General features: G+C 37.6%; 1 protein-coding gene across 1 annotated transcript; it reads left to right on the top strand.

The window, feature by feature from the left end:
- The first annotated feature begins 18,332 nt into the window (after positions 1 to 18,332).
- Positions 18,333 to 19,333, top strand: LOC101302373 (UPF0098 protein MTH_273-like). The gene is made up of 2 exons (XM_004302563.1): positions 18,333 to 18,852; positions 18,950 to 19,333. Exons 1-2 carry the CDS (start codon positions 18,421 to 18,423, stop codon positions 19,022 to 19,024), a joined length of 507 nt encoding a protein of 168 aa, XP_004302611.1. The 5' UTR covers positions 18,333 to 18,420; the 3' UTR covers positions 19,025 to 19,333.
- Positions 19,334 to 19,548: the final 215 nt, after the last annotated feature.

Genomic DNA, 19,548 nt, shown 5'->3' with positions numbered 1-19,548 from the left:
TTGCACTTTCTTCAAACAACTTCAGTGGCTCCTTCCCTCTCAACAGTGTCCAACAGCTCAAAAATCTTTCGAGTATTGATCTTTCATATAATAGTTTGTTGATTAGTTATGATAGCATCAATTCCTCCCAGCCTTCCTTTCCTCAAATTACCACATTGAAGTTGGCTTCTGGCAAGTTGAGAACATTCCCTGATTTCTTGAGAAATCAATCCAGATTAAGCACTTTAGATCTTTCACAAAACCAGATTCATGGAGAGATACCCAACTGGGTTTGGAAGCTCAGCAGTCTTTCTCAGCTAAATCTTTCTTGCAATTCCCTGGTTACTCTAGAAGGTCCATTATCCAATCTTACATCTCATTTGTCTGTGGTTGACCTTCATTCAAACCAGCTTCAGGGAAAACTGCCAATTTTTCGACCAAGTGCCACTTATCTGGACTACTCCAGAAATAATTTCAGCTCTACAATACCGGATGACATTGGTGATTTCTTTAATTACATGGTGTTCTTGTCTCTTTCAAGCAACAACTTAACCGGTAGCATTCCAGTATCAATATGCAATGGTGTAAATCTGCAGGTTCTTGATCTGTCCAATAATTCTTTGAGTGGCTACATTCCCCAGTGCTTGACTGCATTAAGTGGAAACCTTGTAGTACTTAATTTGAGGAGAAACAAACTTGCTGGGACTATTCCTGACAGATTTCCTGGCCATTGTAGTCTAAAAACTCTAGACTTCAATAAAAATCGTCTAGAAGGTAAGTTCCCAAGATCTCTAGCCAATTGCACAGCGTTGGAAGTTCTGAACCTTGGAAACAATCAGTTAACAGATACATTTCCATTCTTGTTGAAGAGCATCTCCACCTTGCGTGTCCTTGTTTTGCGATCAAACAGATTTTATAACCGCATTGGATGTTCCAACACCACTGGTACCTGGCCAATGCTTCAGATTGTTGACATAGCACACAACAACTTTAGTGGTGAAATACCGGGAAGATGCTTGACTACATGGCAGGCAATGACAGGCAACGAAGATGATGCCCAGTCAAAGATCAATCACCTGCAATTTGGAGTTCTACCATTCAGTGACTTAAATTATGAGGATGCTATAGCAGTTACCACCAAAGGAGTAGAAATGGAGTTGGTCAAGATTCTAACTGTTTTCACCTCTATTGACATCTCGTGCAACAATTTCAATGGACCAATACCGGCGCAAGTGGGACAACTAAAAGCACTCTATGCCCTCAACTTGTCCAATAATGCTCTCACAGGCCCTATCCCTCCATCATTGGGTAACCTGAGACAACTAGAGTCCTTGGACCTTTCGAACAACAGCCTCAGTGGGCCAATTCCACAAATGCTTACTGCACTTACTTTCCTTTCATTCTTGAATCTCTCATATAACCAATTGTCTGGAACGATACCAATTGGTAATCAGTTTTCGACATTTGATTCATCTTCCTATGAAGATAATGAAGGATTATGTGGCGCACCTTTACTTGTAAAATGCAGTAATTCCAGCGAGCCACCAGATGCACCATCCAAGGTCGAAAACAAAGAGTCAGGAATTGGGTTGTACTATATTATCGGTGTTGAAAGTGGATTTACATGTGGGTTTGGAATTGCCATTGCATCACTTTTGTTTTGCAAGAGATGGAGTTTATGGTATTACAGAACAATGCGAAGCATCCTATTCAAGATATTCCCTCAGCTGGAAGAAAGATTTGGTGATCACAGAAGGCATGTTTACGTAAATCCAAGCTGGAGGAGTTGGAAACGATTATGAAGAGCAATCCATGTTATGCACCCGACAGCCTAATTGGCTTCTATTAGCACATCTGAAATATAACTCATTTCTTGTGCTTATTTCTCTTAGGAAAATGATTCTAGACCTTATTAAGGCCTAAGATTTTAGGCCTCAAATCTATGTGGCATGCCAAATCATTTAGACACATCACATATAAAAAAATCTTATGTCATGTAATACTTAAGTATAAAGACCATCTTACCATTTGGTCTATTTCAAACAATGACTAATAAATTTCAGTTTTTCATTGAAAAATAAAACTATTTTAGTTTTCCTTCTTCTAAATATCTAATTAAATATAAAAAAAAAAATATAACATCAAAATAACATTATATTATATATTTATAATACATGTATATTATAAAAAAAATACATGTATATTGTATAAATAATCTGTATGTAAATCATTTAGAGAAATTATTTGTATATAAATTATTTTTTGGACAAATTATATAAAATTTTGATGAATTATATCCGAATTATCTTATATTAGTGTTTTCTTTTTGATGAATTATAATTGCTTTTTAGACGAATTAGGGTTAGGGTTAGAGTTTATTTGACAAAACTAATTATTATTTAAAAAATAGTTAATCTTCATATTGATGTAAGAAACATTCCTTATATTATACATAATTACTTAATTAGTGGTTGCTATTAATATGTAATATTTGTTTCCATTACCTAATAAAGTACATTAATATCATTGATTCACCCCTTAAAATGTAAAAAGAAATAGAAATGGTAAAATCGGTAATGCAATATTTTGATTTAGCAAGATATATTATTTGGAATCGAAAATAAATATTTTTTTTACTTACATGACATGACACATAGGATTAAGGCCACAAATTTTAGGTCTTATTAAGACCCTCTAGTGCTATCCTTTCTCTTAAATGTGTTTTGATGTATCTTGGGATGGTCTTATCTGGGCTTTATCCTTTGATATGCAAAATTAGTACCATCCGTTTTACTAGAAGATGCACTACACAAATTAAGCCCTGTTGTTGGATTGTGACACCTCCAAGGTGGCAACTCAAATTGCATTCTCCTTTGCTTGAGAAGAAGTGTGAAATATGATGATTTTGCATGAGCCTCAAGCTCTTGCCATTAATTGTCTAACCTAGATTATTAAAATAGAATACATTAGTATACAAATGTTTCATTTAAAATGCTCCTAGTTGGCTAATATTTTGGGTAATCATTCTCAAGCATAATCAAGTATCCAACTTGTTTGGCTAGATGTCAATGTTTACTAGACATAACTTAAATCTATTCAAAGGATGACATTGATATTAGTTTGAAAATTTTCCATGATAACAATGCAATTACTATCAAGTTGTCCATCTTTTGCTGAATATAAACCCTCCAGTCCATTTTCCATGACCCTCCAAGATGCCTGACTTATCAATGTTTCCACGCCGTGCATATTATATCCTTGTTTTGGGCACTAAAATCTACATTTCTCACTATAAGAGTGACCCATTCAAAAATAATTATGCAAATTTTAGAAGCAATATGATGATGACATATGCTGAAACATACATTTGCATGCAAATACAGACTATCCTGGTAAAGAGCAATTGGTGGAAACTATTGCATACATTAATTAAGGCCCTAAATCACTGTTTTAAACATGAAAAGTCCTACTTATTTTCAAAACCTAATTAATTAAACAATGATGATAGGCTGGTTTGCAACAACCACGCCTTACATACAGGCTCCAGCATATGTTAAGCTACAGTCACTCATCCTGGTCAGTTTTGAAGGCTCAGTCTTATTCTTCAGATTAATATTCATTAATCGATGCCAACTAGCCTATGGGAGTTAGCTTCCAAGCTAAATCATCGTTAACATTTGTCATTATGCAGAAGTCTATGATTACAATTCCAATAACACAATAATAATACATTGAACTAACCTCTTATTAAATCTCCCCGCCAACCTTTCCGATTTTTCTTTAATTTCTCGATGAAAATCGTTTACTTTCTAAATCGACATGTAAAGATCATCTTTGCACAATCAACGAATTATTAGAAAAGCATTAGTCGTGTGAATAATTATTTTAACACATAGACTCTAATTACGTAATGTGATCATCAAAATTCTAAGAAGATATAACTTTTAAGAAGATATACTAGAAATGCAACTTAGTGACCAATAAAAATTTTAGGAAGATATACTAGAGGGAAAAAAATAGGGAATAAGTCAAGAAGTCAATAACAAACTTGGGAAAGGACAGTACTTACTGGGTTTGAATATTCCAAATTTGCAACTTGCAAAGAAGGAGCTACTGTCATGAAAACCATAAAGAAAGCCAAATGCCCTGAACCAGTCCACATTACTACAACCAAAAACGCGCTTCTGAGGTCTGGTTTTTGACCAATCTCACATTTTCTGCATCACCTTCTTCTTCTTCTTCCTCTTCCCATTTTACACTTTTAGTTTCCCTTTCGTGCCAAACCTGCTAGATTTTTTTGTGTTTTCCACAACTTAAATCCAGAAGCCAAAGGGTCATGTACTCATGTTTACGTGTCCCTTTATGAAACCCTTGTTAAAATCCTAACCTCTTCTGTTCTGTGTTGTATGGGCGTCCCTTATTCCAGATTTCAATGAGAATTCCATTGCTTCCATGGTTTTTCTTGATACCCTTTTGCTATTTTCTACTGATCCATATAGCTGTGGTCTCTGGCCAGTGTGCCAGCAACCAGCAATCATCTTTGCTTCTCCAGTTGAAGAACAGCCTCAATTTTACCTCTGCATTATCCACAAAACTTGTGAAGTGGAAAAATGCTTCAGATTACTGTTCTTGGGAAGGTGTGTCCTGCAAGCAGGGTTGTGTTACCCAACTTGACTTGAGCAACGAATCGATTTCAGGTGGACTTGATAATTCAAGTGCTCTTTTCAGTCTGCAATACATTGAGAACCTGACTTTGGCTTTCAACAACTTCAATTATACCCAGATTCCATCGGAGTTCAACAAGTTGGCCAGTTTGAGTCATTTGAATCTGTCGAATGCTGGCTTTGCCGAGCAGATTCCGATTGAGATTTCGCACTTGACAAGGTTGGTATTTCTTGATTTATCTACCATTTCCTTTCCTGGAGTTCCTGCACTTCAACTTGAGCATCCAAATTTGAATCAGCTCATAGGAAACCTTTCGGAGATAGTTGAACTTCATCTTGATGGTGTGAACATATCAGCACCGGGAGCTCAGTGGTGTCGAGCAATATCATCTTCATTGCCAAAGTTGAGGGTGTTGAGCTTGTCCAGCTGCAATCTTTTGGGACCTATTGATGATTCATTGTTGAAGCTTCGATCACTCTCAGAAATTCGTATAGATAGCAACAATCTGTCTACTCAAGTTCCAAAGTTCTTGTCAAATTTCCCAAATTTGACTTCCTTACACATCATGAATTCAAGGTTACAAGGTACATTCCCAAAGGAGATCTTTCAGGTACATACACTGCAGATTATCGACTTAATCGGCAATCAAGACCTACATGGATCGTTACCAGACTTTCCTGAAAATGGAGCTCTTCGGTCCCTGTTCCTAGCCAGGACACAATTTTCAGGGTCATTGCCTAAATCTATTGGAAACCTCAAGATGTTGTCCAGAGTGGATCTTTCATATTGCAATTTCACTGGACAAATACCAAAGTCATTGGCAAGCCTTACAGAACTGGTTTATGTGGACATGACAGGGAACAAGTTCAATGGTTCAGTTCCAGTGTTGAGTATGGCCAAGAATCTGACCGACATAAATCTTTCTTACAATGAGCTAACAGGTCAGATTAATTCTACTCACTGGCAAAATCTTACGAGTCTTTTGAATCTCAACTTGGGTGATAATAAGCTCAGTGGCAGTATTCCATCGTCTCTATTTTATCTTCCCTTGTTGCAGAAACTACAGCTTTCCAACAATCAGTTCTCTGGTCAGTTACATGACTTTGCCAATATCTCGAGACTGGACACCCTTGATTTGAGTAGCAACAATTTGGAAGGAACCATACCCAAGTCTATCTTTAATCTCCAAGGGCTTAAAATTCTTTCACTTTTCTCCAACAACTTCAGCGGCTCCTTCCCTCTTAACAGTATTCAACAGCTCAAAAATCTTTCCAGCCTTGATCTTTCATTCAACAGTTTGTCAATTAGTTACTATAGTACCAACTCCTCACAGTCCTCCTTTCCTAATATTACCACACTGAAGTTGGCTTCTGGGAAGTTGAGAAAATTTCCTGATTTCTTGAGGAATCAATCCAAATTGACCTATTTGGACCTTTCACAGAACCAAATCGATGGAGAGATACCCAACTGGATTTGGAGTCTCAGTAATCTTCTTCAACTAAATCTGTCTTGCAACTCCCTGGTAACTCTAGAAGGTCCTTCCATCAACCTCACTTCTACTTTGTCTATGCTTGACCTTCATTCCAACCAGCTTCAGGGTGACATTTCGATACTTCCACCACATGCCACTTATCTGGATTACTCGAGAAATAATTTCAGTTCTAGCATACCGGATGACATTGGTGATTTCCTTAACTACACCATGTTCTTGTCTCTTTCCAGCAACAACTTAAACGGTAGCATTCCAGTATCAATGTGCAATGGTGCATATCTTCAGGTTCTTGATCTGTCCAATAATTCTTTGAGTGGCTCCATTCCCCAGTGCTTGACTGCAACCGGAACTCTTGTTGTACTCAATTTGAGGAGAAACAAACTTGTTGGCACTATTCCTGATACATTTTCTGGCCGTTGTACTTTGAAAACTCTAGATTTCAATGGAAATCATCTAGAAGGTAAGTTTCCAAAATCTCTAGCCAATTGCACAGTGTTAGAAGTTTTGAACCTTGGAAACAATCAGATAATGGGTACATTCCCTTGCTTGTTGAAGAACATATCCACCTTGCGTGTACTTGTTTTGCGGTCAAACGGATTTTATGGACGCCTTGGATGTTCTAAAAGCAACGGTACCTGGCCCATGCTTCAGATTGTTGACATAGCGCACAACAACTTTAGTGGTGAAATACCAGGAAGATGCTTGACTACATGGCAGGCAATGACAGGCAACGAAGATGATGCCCAGTCAAAGATCAATCACCTGCAATTTGGAGTTCTACCATTCAGTGACTTAAATTATGAGGATGCTATAGCAGTTACCACCAAAGGAGTAGAAATGGAGTTGGTCAAGATTCTAACTGTTTTCACCTCTATTGACATCTCGTGCAACAATTTCAATGGACCAATACCGGCGCAAGTGGGACAACTAAAAGCACTCTATGCCCTCAACTTGTCCAACAATGCTCTCACAGGCCCTATCCCTCCATCATTGAGTAATCTAACACAACTTGAGTCCTTGGACCTTTCGAACAACAACCTGAGCGGGACAATTCCACCAGAGCTTACAGTGCTCACTTTCCTTTCATTCTTGAATCTCTCAGATAATCAACTGTCTGGGACGATACCGAATGGTAACCAGTTTTCGACATTTGGTTCATCTTCCTATGAAGATAATGAAGGATTATGTGGCGCACCTTTACTTGTAAAATGCAGTAATTCCAGCGAGTCACCAGATGCACCATCCAAGGTCGAAAACAAAGAGTCAGTAATTGGGTTGGATTGGCCATCCATATACACTGGATTGGGGTTCGGAGTGGGAGCAGGAGTGGTTGTTATTCTGTTAATGTTGTGGGAGGAAGGAAGAAATTGGATGGACGACAGCATTGATAGAATTCTTCTAGTAATCCTTCCAATGATGGGATACTCTTACAGAACTCGTCAAGAATGGGACGATGATGATGAGGAAGAAGATTATGGAGAAGAAATCATGTTTTTCGTAGAAAGCTATGATCAAGATGAGATTGAATCAGAAGACAAAGGATTTCAGGGTCCATTTTGTGTGTTTTGTTCGAAACTTGATATAAGTAGGAAGAGTGCCATCCATAATCCAAATTGTACATGCCATTTGTCACCACCTATGTCATCTACTTCTTCCTCCTCATCCTCGTTCTCTTCATAGATACTTTCTTTTCTTTTCTTTTCTTAAAATCTTCATTCTGTTTATTTTATGTTTTCTTCGCAATTTTAGCTCTCCGGTTTATTGTACATACATACATGCATAACTATCAACCCAAACCGGGGGGACAAGAACAAGATCTATTTATGTGATGTTGTAATATTCATAGTGTAGCTAGATTTCAACTGGATTTCTATAATTTAGTATTGTACAGGAAACGAGAATAGTGCAAACGGTGATAATGTTCAGTCAGGCATTTCATCAAACAGGTAGAGGGCAGTAAGCTACTTGAACGATAAAAGTAAATTACCTGAACACAACCATGCCATCAATGCTCTCTCTGTGCTTTGCCAAAAGGGATGTTCAGATTGCTGCATATGATTCCTGCAAGCCCAGGTTGAACTTGAACTTGGTAGAACTTCCCTTCTGTTCTTTCCAATGTAGAGGATTTGAACGTGAGCACATTACATATATAGCCCCCGAGTCCCGCCAAGTGCTATTGGGCTCGTACGGGCTTGTTTGGGCTTAGTATGGGCTTAACTGCAGTAAAGGGTCCGAACTTCAAAACTAACATCGCTTGCAAGTCCAATTAACAATCAGAACGCGATTGGACTAACAAGTGAGGCCTAAGAGATTTGAAGTTAAGATCGTATCTAACATGATAAGTAACTAATGGTCAATCAATCTTGCATATGCGTATCGAGAAGTCAGAAGCATATGTTTGTGATTTGATGAATTTTGTGGTAGAATGAGTAAAATCAATCTACACGAGCTAGTACTAGTTCATAATTAAAGCCTGCATTGCAAATGGCACACATCTTATACCCTACTCTACTTTGTTTCAATCAATCAGAACTGCTACACATACTTTTCAGTGATTACATCTAGTTAGCTAGTACCTCGTCACGTTAAACAATTTGGACGTTTGATTCCTTTTAAAGAATCTCGTGCTTTTGTTCTTATCTTGATGTCCTTAGGTATAGCTACAAAAAAAATTTACCATTTTGATTGAACAAACGAAACCCTTGTATACTAATTTGAAGAGTGACTATATATTCACGGTATTCACCATTCTTCCTTTTTTTTTTTTTTTTACTGAATTTACCATTCTTCCTTAGGTGATATATACCTTCACACAAAAATACCAAGTATATATATAACTCACACATTGTTTTGCTATTGTTAATTAAGTTTAACACACCACATTTCACGTAGGACTCCCACTCAACTAAACCTTTTTTTTTTTTTTGGAGAAATAGCAAGAATTTTATTTAATATATCAAAACCAAGGACTATAAAATAATGAGAACATCAATAGTGGATGAAGATTAATACTACCATGAGTTACAAGTCTGTCTTCATTGATGACATCCATGAGCTAGCTAGTCGGTCCCAACACCTAATACGAATAACGCCTCTTAGAACGAGCTACAAGCTAAGATACTGCATGCGCCATGCCACACCATTCCAATTTCTTGAGACAGAACAAACTGAACGTAGTACCTGACGCGGCCATAAGCATTCTAATTTTCTCCGCTAAAACTCTCCTCTGTAGTGAAACGCTCACTATCCCCGTTCACCAACCTGGAAAGCATCTAGACAATCAGACTCCACCTTCTCAATTAACTGACTTCCCTAATCACCAACTCCAATCCCAATATTAATGCTAACAGCTTAGCAGTGCAAGGACTGAATCTTCCATATAACCTCCTCCGGCAGCCAACACTAAATCTCCCAAGCTATCTCTAATCACCACTACTCCCACTCCAACATTACTACCATTGTCAAAAATAGATGCATCACAATTTAACTTCAACATACCTGGAGTAGGTAGTCTCCAGTGAGTGTCACATTGCCGAGCTCCAAGTGTAGAACAACCTTGACATCGTACTTGCACCGCCAATAAGCTTTCACATATCAACACGCACCGTTGAAATATAACCTCGCTCGGGAGGCCAATGATTTTCACCATGGATCTCATAGTTACGTTCATTCGATTCCAATTACTCCATAGAATGATCACTTTCATTTCGATCTCTTTAATGCCAGCTGCTTCAGAAGATCTTCCTTGTATTTAGTCTTTTAGCATAAAATCGTATCAACAACCAATGCCCTCCACAGGTTCCATCTCACATTAATATGGGTTCTGTATTCATATGTGTAATTAAGAAATGTGATTTATTTGTTGTACGGGGAAACTGAACAAATCATGAATCCAGTTGAAGGAGACGCAACCAAGTATATACTAGTCAGGTTGGATAAAATAATGATCATTTTGTGCTGAGTTTCAAACTTTCAATTATGATCTTGATTGTACCCAATGATGTGTCATCTTAAAAGTTAGAACTAATTACAAGATATGTAGAAACCCTCTTGTTCGATTCATAATGATTCATTGCCTTTTTTTAATGGAAATAGCTAGGGAGAAGAAGATGAAGATCCAATAAAACAATATGTTGGATTGAGCGGCAGATTCTACGCATCAAGGTGTATGTGAATATCTAATGAATGCTAGAAACTCTAAATTTTTTATTTTTATTTTTATTTTTAATCCGATCAAATTAAACACTCATAATAAGAGTACATCTTATTCGACCTCAGATCCTTCCCTCATGTGTTAGAAACACTTAAGACTTATTTTTTTTTTTAAATTATGTTAACGGTATTAGAATTCATGTATGATAATACGGCATGGATGACTAGATTTAAATATTACATAATGCATATTAATTTCTCGGTTCACTTACACTTTGGTGCTTAGAAGAATTTTCATAGCTGGCATTTTAAATTTGATCATTTGATGGGATCGAGCAGCGTAGTCGCGAGGTTAAAGCAGTTTCTTCTTTCTTGTGGTGGGTTGTCTGTGTCAGTAACTACTAATCTTTTGGGGAACCGCGGGACCAAAATGATTGAAAGAAATACAGAAACAGTTTCACTTTGGATCATAACATTTCGATATAATATACATGGAGAACTCCCATTAAACATGTTTAGCAATGTAAGGACTAGATCAGACGTCAAGCCACTGGATAAACAAGCGCTTTGAGGATCATTCTCAGCTTCATGAACCCCTTGATTTGCTTAGACAAGGTAGCAAACTGAACATTCTTTTGCCATTTTTAGAGTGACACAGATAATTAATTCGTCTACATTAATCTTGTTAAGAAATACACCACTACCACCTCCACCATCAAGTCACAGTTACCTAGCAAACCCAGCTGGACGTACTACTACAGTACTACTTCTACTAATACGTAAATATGCTTCATTCATAACAAGCACATAGAAACTTGGCTAAATAGATAACCTAGCTGTAGTACTTCAGATAGGCATCAATCTCAGGCGCGGCCTCTTGACCTTGGAAGCAAGAATAGTCCGGCATTACTGGAACTGATGGCTGCACAGAGCTACTAGTGCCCACAAAATTATTCTGTTCATAGCACAAAGCCTGCTGTTGAGGACGATTGACTGGATGGCCGTGATGAATCGGAAGCTGGAACACATTTCCAGTTGCAGCGTCATGATCGTAGTACTGATGACAAGCATCATCTCTCGCAAAGTTGATCATGGTCTGGTGAAGTCGTATCTGATTCTTCAAGAACTTGACGTACTGAATGGCTTCCTCCAGCATGGACACAGTGTCCATCTTGTTTCCACCGGGGACCAGGCTCTGCAGGATCTTGAACCTTTCGCTGATGCGGTGCCTCCTCTCCCTCGCCGCCACGCTTTGCGGGTCTGTTGAAAGCTTCACTTTGCTGCTCTTGACCTTCTGATCATGATCACTAGCACCTTTCTTCATCCTGTCTTTGTAGCCCCCGCCATTGATGTTCATGTTGTTGGTGTTGGTGATCACTGAGGAAGAAGAGAAGTTGGAACCATCTGAGATAGCTGGGAAATAGTACTCCATCTCTGCAAACAAACCTTAGCTTATTTGTCTCAACTTGATAGGGATAGTAACTGCTTTTGGGGACAGTGCTATTATATAGAGGGAGATGAAGGATGTAAACGTCTTTTTTTTCGATGATTTTGAATGAGTGAATGAGATGTCGTCATACGAGTAAAGCCAATCTTTAGCGCAGGATTCGGGTGTCTACCCTAGATGGCTAGGGTAGTAGTCCTTACCAGAAGGCCCAGGAGATAGAGACTTCTTATATAATTTACTCTATAGCTTTAGCCTGAGCTAGTTAGCGTACGCAAAGATTCACTTCTGCTTTATTTCTTGACATTTGGTAGAGAGATATACTTGATCTGAATTCTGATGATCTGATCTTCCTCAAACAAAAAGGAGTCAAGGACCCCCTTACCCTAAAACAAAAGGAACAGTGACCCGAACCAGACGTCGGTAAAGGAGTGAGAGATTGAGAGTGAGTTTTGTTCGTGTGGAACAGTGACTCTTTCACTGATTTGGTTGCTTTGTTCTGTTGGGTTTGGAGTCAAAAACTCATCGTGGCCTTTTGTTAGGTTGGTGATGATGAATGAAGAGAAAAGAGAGAAGACAGTAGGGTTGCAGGGTAGGGTTCATGAAGAGAAAAGAGAGAACAGGGTTGGGGTGGGGGGTCCTTTTTTTGTGAAATCTAAGCGAGAGATGTAACATATAAAATGATGCAGGTGGGTGTAGAGAAATCCGAGGACCAAATCGTTGCCGGACTTTTAATCGGTACGGTTTTATGCTTTTTATGGTTTTTATCCTAAGGTTATACACTGTGTACTGAAAGAGATGCACTGTTCAGGTCACCTCAGTAACCCCCCTTTAGGAAGAAATTAAAAAGAAAAGGACATCTGGTTATCATAAGCTCTTCTTTTGAAGAAAACTCAGATTCAACTACGGCTATATTCAAGCTAGATCCCCAAGAAGTTGCAGCGAATATTAGTTTAGCTCAATTGCCCATGCTAATTAGTAATCCTTACCAAATAGTAGCTTTGCGTATCAGTCAAAGAGAAGTGTCCTTCATAAGTTCATTGAGTACATTTAGGAATCAAAATAAGAACATTGTGTTCTCGTAAAGCCAATTGTAGTCTATAATTAAGTTTTAAATCGAAACAGGTAACTGTTTCAGTAAATTCAAATGTTTATATATATATTCTAGCTCAAACAGATTTTAGACTTCGTTTTTTTCAGAATGATAGAACTTCTATTGGATGGGATAAATGCTGCAATATTTTTCAGTTCGTACAAATCACTTGCCAACAAGTGCATCATGGACTAAAGTTCACGAAACTCTCATACAAGTCATTGTGACTTTATTTGACTCAATTGCTGCAAGCTCGATCCGTTTGGGTCAGTTACTTACTTACTTAGCAAAGTAAGTTAATTAGCATATTCATATTTGCAAAGAGCATAGGAAACAATAATGAAGCAAAGCAGGTGATGGGAAGGATATTTGGGGACGGGGGGCTCCAGTTTGATTATTTTTACAGAATGGGGTAGGTAGAACCCTAATTATTTTTACTTGTGTCAATTGTCAATTGATGAAAGATTTACCTGCTTCATATATCTGCCTTCGACAACCACGCATCAGTACTCTTTAACTTGTGCTAGCTGATGTATGAGGTGATCATGATTCGACCGTATTTTTAATTTACAACTATTTGGTACATGTGAGACCATAATTAGTCATACTCATTCACGCATCATGTTATCCTTACTTTTGCAAATTAATTACATGCACAAAACTGTTAATTAAGATATACTCGGGGATACAAATAACAGATTTATTTGACATATATATGTTAGACATGTATAGTACGTATATGGGGTAACATTAATTATGAATATGTATAATCAATTTGAAACGCAGAGTAGCATATTTTGATTCTTTCTACATAAATAATCTCAATATAAGAATCAATCAAATTACTAATTAGCTATGTGTACGTATAAAACTACGAATATCATCTTTTAACACAGATCACTTATATATTCACTTAGATATCACTTGGTTATCATGTATAAACTGTTAAAACTTAAAAGTCAGCTCCGAATACGCATTCATCTCGACACGTACAATAATCAACTGAAAAATTCGTATGCTTTTAACGTAGAAAATGTTAAGGTAAACTTTGAATCATCACGAGAATAATTCAGATTAGTTGCTATTTACCATTTGTCTGAAGTACTGTATAAGGAAATTCTCGACACAGAATCGTCTCTAAACACAGTACTAGCCTGAGAGTTGAGACCACTTCCTGTGTACGTATAAAATGCATCCGAATACCGTATAGATTATCTCGAAACAAGAACTAGTTCTGTTCATATCGTCCTGCTTTTATTGTGGATATGCTATATATGAATCACAAACTGCTTTATTACACTCCTAACTTGCATTAATCGAGTACAAAATCTAAGAAATCTACAGATTGAGGAAATCGCGAAGGACCAAAAGAATCTCAAAGATGAGTAGAAAACTCAACAGTACAGCTGTACAAGTCGAACACAGGGATTCCACAGCACCAAGAGCAGAGTTGGTACCCTGCGGAGTAATATATAGCCAGTACTTGATCTGTAATGAAGTTCGGGTCCCAAGAAGAGTGGCCATGGAAGAGACATCGATATCATGGATGAAATTATACACTGTTCAGGTCCTTGAATTTACTGTTACGAGCCCGGCACGATTGCTTTTTAAGCTTTCCACTGGTCGGTGGCTCGTTGCAGTAGTTTCTGAGCATGCCACAGTAACACGTTTGCGAACGAAATTTCGATCTTTGTTCTGGGTTTTGCCCTATTTCCTTTACTCATGGTTTTACTGGTTTTACACTCCTCAAACCCTTCTTCACATCACTATCTTCATTTAATGGATGTGGACTTGTGCCTGATATATTATGCTAGCTCTTTTGCCGACCGATCTCAACGATTCATCGGCTCCCACGATTCATCTTAGTTATTGTTTTTCATAATAATTAAACCATTCTATCGATCCCCATTTACATTTTTTTTTTCCACGAAAATTCTTTTATGTACTAAGATTTAAGTTACCCAGTAAGATGAGATTCACCAGATGAGATTCACCGGTATAAACTGACCGGCGGTAATCTTTTTGCTCTTGAAACACCAGAATGAAACAACCCTAAGGGAATAAAACGTCAAGAAAAGAGAAAGAATTGAATAATTATGTTCATCCCTACAAGTTACATCGTAAGTAAAGCACCATCCGTGAAGATGAGAATGGAGACGTATCATAACAGGAGCTGTCTCATAGTACGTACTACTTACTACTCCTACTCTCTGCCCTTTCTTCACTTCACCAAGTCACCCAGACGATACAGAAAGCTGCCATCTGGAAATTTGTTCAAGCTTTGAGTTGTAGACAACACGTGCCCAGTCTCTGGTTCTGTACGTGTGTAGCTTTTGCTTTGAGCGCGCGCATGCCCTAAAAATTGTCAAACAAACCCAGAAACTCCAGAAGGGTTTGATAAGATGGTTCGCTGCGTTTGACACACCATTACCATAATAGACCGCTCCAGATGAGCTTTTGTCAGCTCATGATGCATTAGCAGCATTGCCATTACTCAGATATATAGCTACCTATACTCCAGTCCCGTTTTCAATAATTGCAAATTATGTACCCCTTAATCCCTTTTTCTTTACCTATATATGTTCGTCTGATCTAATCAGAAAACCCTTTTACTTTTGAAAAAGAAAGGGCAACATTATTGTCCTTTTCTACTCCTTAATCTTGTATGGAATATTGAACCAGAAACGTTAAAAGCATTCGACCATTATTTCTCTTCTTTTTTCTTGATAGAACCATTATTTCGGTTATTTGTGATCAAAGTCATCAAACTCGGTCTCCTTTGGTTCGAGGCCCTGCTAAACCCTAGTCTTCTTAAGAAAGTGCATGTTAACCCATTTCTGCGTGACATAAATGTATCTAAATGTAAATTTTTTGTCATATATTTTGTTTAAAAACCATGCATGAAATAATCAATACAAAGTTCAATGCTTTAGTTAGTCGTGAGTGAATTCATGATTTCATCCAGCCCAAGAATGTTATGCGTGCATGATAGGTTAGTCATGAACCAATCATGGGCACAGATAATAAGTGCAAGAGGCTTACCGTTTATAAATAATATCTCCGCACAATCTTAATAGGTGTATAACTATGACACACACTGTATCTAGAGCTACTGTAGTATGAAATTAGAGGAGACTAATATCAAAAGATGGGTGTTGAAAAGTTAGAGTTTCGATTTGAAGAGCAATTGAAGTTTTTAATTATTGTTAGGAAAAAAGAAACATATTATACATCTATGTCGGAAGAAATTAGAGACAGGAATTTCAGGCTAGAGTGTTTTGTGATAGATGTTTGTGATGATCTTTAACAAATATACTGATAGGAGCATAAATATGTGACGATATGATGGTTAATTCCCCTCTTTATTTTGTTAGTTTATCGTATTTTTCATTTGATTTAGTTATTTTTATGTTTATTAGGTGTTTCGGAGCAAAGAAGGGAATATGAAGCAAAATAGGAGAAATCTTGAAGGAAAATGAATCCATGTCGTGAAAGAAAAGAATTATGAAGATCTGCCAGAAATTATCATCTAACTTCGACAGAGGATTGTGATCAGCTCACAATGATCCAGACGATGAGTTATATATCAATAGAAAGCTACGAGAGTCTACTTTCTAGAACTTTTTACGGATTGTCAATACCTATTTTGGAGAAGAAGTTATGATCATTTTAGTGGCCGAAGGTCAGTCTGCCCGAATTTCTGATTTGGACCAAAACTTCAATTTCAAGACCCAATCCAAATCAGCTGGCCCATGAACGTAAATTGGGGCTTGTCTAACCCTAATATCATCAGATTCACAAGATGAAAAAGAAGAAGAAGGAAGAAGTCGTGAAGAAATAGAACGCAAGAATTAGACGAACAAGCTCTTCTCAAGGATTCTCCAAGATCGGTTATTGTTGTCTTCCTCTTCCATGTACTCTTTTGTGTTTTCAATTTTCATTATGTGTAACTAAACTCATAGTAGCTAGTGGGTTGTTGAAGCCCCTAGACATGATTCACAACATGCTTTGATTTTCAATTTGTTTTTGCAATTAATAAGATTAAGGTTTTGTTTACCGATTGTTCATCAATGAATTCTTTGTGTGTGTGCTTTGGAGGCCTACTTAGTATACATGTTAGGGGTTCTAATACTTTGATTATTTGATGCCTGGGTCAATATCGGATCTCTCAAATTGTCTAGAGAAGTAATCGGTAGTTTTCACTAGCGAGTAGACGAAACCCTAGGTTTAGCAAGGCGCTAAGTTTATTGCGATGCCTAGTGTTTGCTCAAACTCTTTTCATGCTTATTGATCTCTGCTTGTTTAACCTAATAAACGTACCTTTAGGTTAAAATGTTTGAGAATAGTTTAGGTGTAGAGCACTTCCTGCCTAACGTACAAAGTAAGAAAGAGTAATAGATTGTGCTCAAACGTACCGAGTCAATCTGAGCATCTTCAATTGAGTTAGTTGGTCACAAATTGGACAAAGTGTGTTGTGTGTGATTGTCGGGGGTGGATACTTCCTCCCTAGCTAGTCTCATTATCTTGATTTTCAACTACTTTGAAATCAGTTTTCAGTTTTCTTATCTTCTGTTCGTCATATTCCCGTATTTTATTTCCCTATCAAATCAACTCCGATTTATCTCAAATTTTGTGTGCTAGACGCTCTGTGTGTCTAGTACACCTCTGTAAATTTTCGTATTTTTCTGAGCAATCTAGGTTAGGTTTTACTTTTATTTTTTGACTGCTGTTCAATAGGAGCTGCAGTCACGTTTTGTGACTTTTGTTGAAGCTTTTAGTTTAACTTAATCCTCTACGGGAGATCCTTATTTCTCTATATTACAATCGACAAATTTGCAGGAGAATAAGGAAAATAAATAGCTTTTAATTTAGCTATCATATACCATGTTGTTTTCATGCATTTTAAATCTTGGACATATTATTCCTGATAGACCCAGGTTAAATTTAGAATGCAAAATTTGCTGAAGACAAAACTAAATGTAATGATGAGGTAAGAGCAAGACATAACATTTGTACAAAAAACTATTGTTACTTGCCCTAAAAAAACTATTGTTACTTAAATTGTTCTTTCCGTTACGTCACTGCTGTGACAAAGCAAATAGAGTTGTTATTACAGTAGTATTTTTTGCTAGTTGGTGCTTGTTATAATATAGGTACGTTGTAGAGATTTTTGATATTATTTCGGGTCTTTATAATCAGGGGTTTAAGTTTCATGTCTCTCCTTGTATTCGATGGTTTTATTAATGAAGGCTTAAGAGCAACCGCACTAGTCCTTTATTAAAAAAAAACTATTGTTACTTAAATTGTTTTTCAAATCATTTACGATTTACAATTGCAAGCAGCAGGTCAGTAGTCGGTGATTAGAGCGTTGGAAAGGAAGAAAATTACGAACCGAAACCAATTATGCTTACCACGTGTCTCGCAACACTAACACTACCAGTCACACGACTCACACCTCGCCAACACACAAGTTCTTCATCAAACGTGTCTTCCATCGATCGATCCCTGCACAAAAGACACACCACATCCACATATACAAATATACAATCCAGCCAGCTTTCAACCTAGAACATTTCAGATTGATCACCAGAAAACATGGCGGCAAGCGACGAGTTCAGACTAGTCTTACCAGGAATAGACCACGAAGGAAAACTACCCAGAAAGTACACCGCAGAAGGTCAAGGAGCAAGGAAGAACATATCTCCCCCAGTAGAATGGTACAACTTGCCTCCAGGGACCAAGAGCTTGGCCCTTGTGGTGGAGATCATAGATGCACCGGATCCGAACGACCCGGTTGTGCCGTTTACCAATTGGGTGGTGGTGAACATTCCCCCCGGTGTCAAGTCTCTCCCGGAGGGTTTTTCCGGGAAAGAAGAGGATCAGATGGGCGGACAGTACGGCGGGCTGAAAGAAGGGAACAATGACTTGAAGGTTCCGGGGTGGTGTGGCCCGAAGATGCCCTCGCCGGGTCACCGCTTCGAGTTCAAGCTCTATGCTTTGGATGATGAGCTTAACCTAGGTCACAAGGTACGTGCTAATTGCGATCTGCATAAATATTCAATTATTCTAATTAAGATTATATATCTTGTTGATTGATTTTAAGTTAATTTACGGTGGATTGCAGGTGACGAAGGAGAAGGTGTTGGAGACAATTGAAGGGCATGTGCTCGGAGAGTCAGTGGTGACTGCGTATTTTTGATTCTAATGCCATATATATGATATACTGTAGTTGTTTATTTTTTATTTTTTGGGTCTTTTATCGTCGCTAATGCTTTGTACTCTTTATCTTATGAAAAAATGCCTTGTGTACTCCTCGACTATCTTTCACCAATCAATAGTTTTATAGTTTCACGTATGCTTCATTCAGTTATTGTATTGGTTAGATTTTTATTTTGGGAGAGTATGTTGTTATCGTCCATGGCTTGTAACACACGATATATAGACAATATGTAGTAGTTATTGATTACTGAAGTATTTCGCATACCGATATTGAGTTTCTTTAATGGTTATGTTCCCTACTTGTTTTGGCAAAGTCAAGTTCATGGATTTGGGAAATCATAAGCGAATAGAAGAGAATTGTATAATCAGGGTCACTTGGTTCTAACTTATGGATCTCTTCTATTTTTAGGTCGACTTTGACGATCATTTGAAGATCAGCCGGTGTTATGTGTTTGTTTAGTGAGAAGTTAAAAGACTTGATGACATTCTTAGAATGGTAAAGCA

This window comes from Fragaria vesca, linkage group LG6, assembly GCF_000184155.1.
Source record: "Fragaria vesca subsp. vesca linkage group LG6, FraVesHawaii_1.0, whole genome shotgun sequence".
In the NCBI taxonomy this organism is placed as follows: domain Eukaryota; kingdom Viridiplantae; phylum Streptophyta; class Magnoliopsida; order Rosales; family Rosaceae; genus Fragaria; species Fragaria vesca.
This window is presented reverse-complemented; position numbering and strand designations above follow the sequence as displayed.

Excerpts from the sequence above, each read along its gene's own strand:
- LOC101302373 (XM_004302563.1), top strand. The coding sequence starts at position 18,421 with ATGGCGGCAAGCGACGAGTTCAGACTAGTCTTACCAGGAATAGACCAC. Across the intron at positions 18,853-18,949 it reads AGCTTAACCTAGGTCACAAG|GTGACGAAGGAGAAGGTGTT; the intron begins GTACGTGCTAAT and ends GGTGGATTGCAG.